This window comes from Anneissia japonica, unplaced genomic scaffold (genome assembly GCF_011630105.1).
Source record: "Anneissia japonica isolate Jap-2015-1 unplaced genomic scaffold, ASM1163010v1 scaffold199_len4679917_cov187, whole genome shotgun sequence".
NCBI classification, from domain to species: Eukaryota; Metazoa; Echinodermata; class Crinoidea; order Comatulida; family Comatulidae; genus Anneissia; species Anneissia japonica.
The window spans coordinates 135,165-141,573 of record NW_022686322.1 but is presented as its reverse complement, the minus strand read 5'-3'; the positions used below and the strand labels follow the sequence as shown (position 1 = coordinate 141,573).

Here is a 6,409-nt window from a genome sequence, read left to right as displayed (position 1 = left end):
GTATATATATATAAATATACAAATATATATATCCAAATATATATATACATATATATATATACATATATATAATATATATATATATATATATGCATAAATACACGCAACCACACATACACCCCTACACACATACATATGATTCCTGCAAATACCTCAGAAGAATTCGAATTTGTTTGGAGTATATCTGTCAATATTTCAGCGGTATATTCTAAAGCTTCCACAGTAATTCCTTCAGTATTACTTGTAATGTCTTGTACATTGTTGCTCACATCTTCAACATTATCTATGGTGACATTTATCTAAACAAACAAGAATAAAAAAAATGACAAAACATGTTTAAAAAATATCATATTTACACAAGATACACAGATATTACACAAAATACACATCATAATGAACCTACTAACTTGATCCTGATCTAAGCCAATCGAGTTACCTCAGCAATAATTTTAACTGCTGAAGTGAGTGTTTTAGACTTCATTAAAAATATTAGTTTATCCCCCTATCAAAGAATAAAAACTGATGAGGCAGGGATTATTTTTTTTTTGCTAACCCCGCCCCCATTTTACCGATGTTCTCAAGTAAATTAATGGTTAGGGACACATATATAAAAGTCATAAGAATGGAATCAAATTTATATTTAAAAAATATGTTTTGTTGTACCAGTAAACATATTTAAAAGAAATCTTGAGCTTCCCAAGTAAAAAAGATGGAAGAACGACCGTTTAAATTAAAATATATGTTGCTTGAAAAAAAAAAAAAAAAAAAAAAAATCAGAATTTCCCCAAAAGTGACGAGGGAGGGGGTGATAAACTAATAATTTTTTTTTTCATGGGGCCTTATCAACTTCCTTTTCGTTGCTGTTCTTCTTGTCATCATTGTTATCATTAATACCATATTATTATCAAATACGTTTAGGACTCAATAGTCCTATGCTTATACTACTAATGCTGATGTTGTTGCTGCTACTATCGTCTCTGCCACCGCTGATGTTGTTCAATACAAAAATGGATGCCGCCGAGGTTGCAGCTACCACCACTACTATTGCTTTTAATGCTGCTACTACTATTACAGCTATTTCATCATCATCATCATCATCATCATCATCAACAACAACATGTCATCATTATCATCATCCTTCTCAAAATCTAGCTTTATCAGTAACTGCATTATATTCTTATTTTTTATCATTAATGATATGGATTTACACTTATTAATGTGTTACTACAAGATTTTGACCATTACCATATTTAGACGTTCTAACTGTTGTTCTGTTGTAACATCATTTCCGCAGTCCGTCATTACGGGAATGTTCCATTTGGCTGCACTAAATCCATCGCCATCACAAGTTCGTGTAGCGCGAGGAAGGAGATCTAATTGTAGGAATATTGACATTTGTTAGACCATGAGGGTATTATACACAAATGGTCCCACCAAGCATTTCTGTGTGAGAAAGGCTAAATTATTCATTAGGCCTATAATGAATTGATACAGGGTACAAGTAGTTAATATATTATTTTTTAGAATATGGGGTATGCAACCGTCGGGAGATGTATATGCAAATACAGCAACTGGTAAATGTATTACTATTTAATTAAAGAGTATTAAAGAGCAATACTTTAAACTTACAATGCACATCACAAAATTCTTCTGAATCTACAGTCTCTCCAACTCTTGCATCAGGGAATGTGTAGCCATCATAGTTTTCTTTGTAACACATTTCTATTTAAAGACAATATATATATATATATATATAAGTATATATATAAGTATATATATATATATATAAATTAAATACCTGTTTATTATATATATATATTACATACTATTATTATTTTTATTTTTAAATGGATGGGAATGCAAATCGAAACAACTGTATGTATTACAAAGTACCTTACCGCGTGCAACCATAGGACGTTTCTTGTAATACGACATATTCTGAAAACAAAATAAAATTCAATATGAATCTTTCTATTCAAATTAAAAAAAAACATACAGTATTTTGGAGTACAATATATATATATATATATATATATATATATATATATATATAATTGACTTAAGTCTACCTTTAACTTGGCGCGAAACAGATTAAACCTCTCATGAAGAAACTAAGTCAACTGGCTCTCCTTAGCAGCTACACAGCTATTTCGAATGCCCGCAACAGCAAAACCTGGGAAAACTGCCCCTTCTTAGCAGAATAATTTTTTTTTGTCAATGTTTTTTCTTACCCTGCATATATTTATTAACTCCTAAACCATGTTCTGGGTTTTGTGTATACATTCTTTTGTCACTGAGTAAAGAATGATAGAAAAAAATGTATGTATATATAATAAAATAAAATAAAAAAAAATATATATATATATATTTATATATATACATATACATACATACATATATATATGACTTGAATTAGGTAAGTACATCCCATGCGAGAGAGTGCTCTATTATAAAATTGAAAACCGTAAGAGCAAAATATTATTAACTGTACATAAATGGATGGGAGTCTATAACGCACGTTTCACACCATCACGATCCTCAGATAGACTTATTGTTAGCACATACTACTCTCTTACATGCAAAGTTTGCAATTACCAAACGCTGAGCTTTTTATGGAAGAGCGCTTTACTATGTTCCACTCTATTTTATGAAAAGGAATCTGAATTTTCTAAATATGTGTGGAAACTAAATAATGAGAATACCAAATTTAAAATAGAGTGGAACATAGTAAAGCGCTCATCCGTAAAAAGCGCAGCGTTTGGTAATTGCAAACTTTGCATGGACGAAAAATTAGCTATCCTTTAGGCTAATAAGACAATCCTATTTAATAAAAGGTCAGAACTGGTATCTAAATGTAGGCACACAAAATTTCCACCTGATCGCGGCTAATATGCAAAACACATTTGGTAGGAGAGTAGTATGTGCTAACAATAAGTCTATCTGAAGATCGTGATAGTGTGAAACGTGCGTTATAGACTCCCATCTATGTACAGTTAATAATACATACATATATATATATACATATATATATATACATATGTATATATATATGTATGTATATATATACACATATATACATACATATATACATACATATACATATATATACATATATATGTATATATATAATATATATATATGTATATATATACATATGTGTGTGTGTGGGTGTGGGTGTGTGTGTGTGTGTGTCTGTAGAACACAATAGATATTATGTACCTGTGCTGCTTATCACGATGCTATCAGGAAACAAATATCCATCTGAGTTTTCCCCGATTCTGATTACTTCTTGGGTTAGAATTTCCAAAAATTCATCATAAGAAATGTTTGTGTTTAGCACGTTGAAATTGACATAAGCAATTATACTACCAGGAGAGAAGCTACGTACTTGTATTATTATCTCATCATTTAATGACAGACTGCTGCTGAACTGGAAGATAAGCATAAATGAATATGAGCATTTTGTAAATACAGTTCCGACACAAAGTTTATAGTTATATTCTGCCATGCAATTAAGGCTATAGTATGTGCAATAATAGGCAATTGTTTTTCAGTATGTGATGTGAATCTACAGCTAATGCATTGATCCCTCCGCTACTCTTACGTTTTACAATCTGCATAACATTTAAACTTATTTAAAAATACATCCACTTTTCCGTTTTGTTGTGTATTGTAAGTAAACTTTTTTTTTTGTTTTATTAGACAAGTTCATTTTATTTGTTTACTTATGACACTTCACCTTCGTTTCGGTGGCACTCACAATCACTGATGCGTCTTACAAAATACAAAAAAGAAAAAGGTGAAAAGACTTTTAAGTTTATTATCTAAAAGTCGGATTGAATATGAACTTGTCAAAGCTTTTCTGAATCCCATGAACACAATCAAATTACTTATCTGGCAGTAATTGTTTAAAAAAATTAGTTTAGGTATCTTGGGCGCATTACATTATACCATACATATTAGTTAGATAATATCAGTGAATTTTTAATTATCAGTTATAATTTATTACAAAATATAATTTAGTTTCTTCTTTATTACGATTAAACTGAGTATTTCTATTCTAATAAAATATGTTAGTATGCAAAATGTGCTGTAAACGTTTTACTACACTTACAAAATCAGTAATATCAGATGACTGATTTTTGAAAGCTGTCGATGATGGATCATTAAGATCTTCTTGAAAGTCACGATTAAATGTCAAAGACGCAGGAAATATATAAATATCTGTGTTGGTTAGGAACAAATTATGATGAAATGTTTTGTAATAAAAAACAAAGAAAAAAATGTTAAAAATAAGGAAATTGATGTTATTAAATGTTTCTAGATTACCAACCTTTTTATAAACATAATTATTAAGCATTGTTTTGAGCATTAAACAACCCTTATATGAACAATATTATTGCTCAACACAAACATATGTAACTGGGTATGTCTTGATAAGCATACAGAAAAAATCAACAAATAATGTACGCTACTGTATATGAAATGGAAATGGAAGCATAATATTTATGATTTACCGACAGATTTTCTTACTTTTTTTCTATGTGTGGCTGAGGCTGTAGGCCAGTACATTTGGTTATAAAAAAAAAACTTCATGAACTATGTGTGTTGGCCTACACATTATATCGGCTCTTTAGGAACATACAAGTAGGCTCACTGTCTAGTCACATAATGAATAATTACAGACAAATCCTGTATTTGAAAACATCATCGAAGAACCAAAAACAAAACAAAAATGAGCTTCTCAAAAAATGTTTAAAATGTCTAGCTGTTAAATAATATATGAAAACACTTACCTTTTATAACTAACAGAACCATGTTTGATTCAAATAGTGCACTAGTGTAAGGTCCTGCTCCAAATCCACTACAAGAATAGTAACCTTGATTTTCAATTGTTGCTGTAACTGTTACAAGATATTTTTTGTTCGTATATGAAAGTGGGACATCATCTTTATACCACTGCCAGTCATTTGAATAAGACACATCACAAGTAAGGTTAACTGCATCATAAAGTTTAGCTTTTATTGAAATGGGTTTGACTGAGAACTTTGCAGGACCTGGGAAAAGTATAAATAATAATAATAATAATAATAATAATAATAATAATAATAATAATAATAATAATAATAATAATAATAATCATAATCATCATGAGCAGCAGCAGCAACTTAGCTCAGCCGGCTTATCTTGTGGTAGACATGTGTGTGTGTGTGTGTGTGTGTGCTGAACCATGGAGATCTTTAGGTCCCCGGTTTAATTCCTATCGCTGCCTCCTCTCCTACAATAGCGCACCGTCTTTCGTTGGTCCCGTGTGCATTTATGGCACATATGCACTTAAAGAACGCAGTACACTCTTAAGAAAATAGTAGGGGATTGTCTCCCGGTGTACTGCCCAATCACCACCAGAAGGACTCCACTAGAAATAAGTCCTCTTCTAGACTTTCGTGGGCTATCCTTGGTGTTTACACCGAATAAATCCAATCCCATCCAATCATATCATTATTAATCATTTGGATGGAATCTGGTGCAAGGATTAACTATAGAGCTGTCTTAATATTTAAAAATTGACAAACACCTTACTATAATTGAGGAGCTCAATAAAATGGATTCCACCATAAATGTACTTACCTGGGATATTTTCACATAAATCTCCACTATAAAATAATGGACAGTTGCATTTAACCGTTCCATTAATATCAAGACATTTTCCACCATTTAAACATGCGTTATTCAAACAGGTACCTTTTCAAAGAAACAAATAAAAAAGAAATATACAGAATGAAAATAAAAATTGTAATAATATGCAATTTAGATAGTACACAATATCAGGCCTCCCCATAATTAAGATGCGTGGTTGGTGAGACGATAATAAAAGTACCCTTTTGTCTTAAAATTTTTAAATACTTTGATACTGTTATTTTAGTATTATCAATTGTTTGTTTTAAACCAAGTTTTTATATACATTTCATTTTGAAATAATAATCTAGGCTTGTGTCTAAGATTCTAGGCCTAGGATTTTCAGGTTTGGTAGATTATTATTTATCATCTGCCTTTCCACATTTCTCAAAAGCTACCCACCGATACATTCAATTTCAGCACATCCTACAAGCGCATCGCCTGTTGGTAAACCTTGAAGTGAGAAGGATGGATATGCTGCATCATTGCGAGATACCTCCACACACATGTACATGAAATTTGCACAGCTGATACTTGACAAATTAAAGTTTACTGAAAGTAATGTGAGATTTGTATTCCGTCCTGTGAGGAAAGTAAAGGAAGCAATTTAATCAAATGTTTCATATGTTATTATTTTACTGAAAATTTACAAAGTATTAATTTCCTTTAGTATTTTGTACGAGGAGGACAATAAACTAAATTATCTATCTATCTATCTGTCTGCTGTCTCTTA

At 30.8% G+C, this 6,409-nt stretch overlaps 1 protein-coding gene across 1 annotated transcript in view; it reads right to left on the bottom strand.

Annotated features, from left to right (window-relative positions):
• The window catches only part of LOC117114399, a 29,753-nt gene that overhangs the window by 7,651 nt on the left and 15,693 nt on the right, over window positions 1-6,409 (bottom strand). The window contains exons 10-15 of the mRNA XM_033258065.1: window positions 4,797-5,057; window positions 4,115-4,224; window positions 3,220-3,430; window positions 1,630-1,722; window positions 1,246-1,373; window positions 153-299 (exon numbers count right to left, since the gene is read on the bottom strand). Of these exons, the coding sequence (XP_033113956.1) occupies window positions 153-299; window positions 1,246-1,373; window positions 1,630-1,722; window positions 3,220-3,430; window positions 4,115-4,224; window positions 4,797-5,057 (950 nt within the window). The remainder of the gene's footprint in view (window positions 1-152; window positions 300-1,245; window positions 1,374-1,629; window positions 1,723-3,219; window positions 3,431-4,114; window positions 4,225-4,796; window positions 5,058-6,409) is intronic.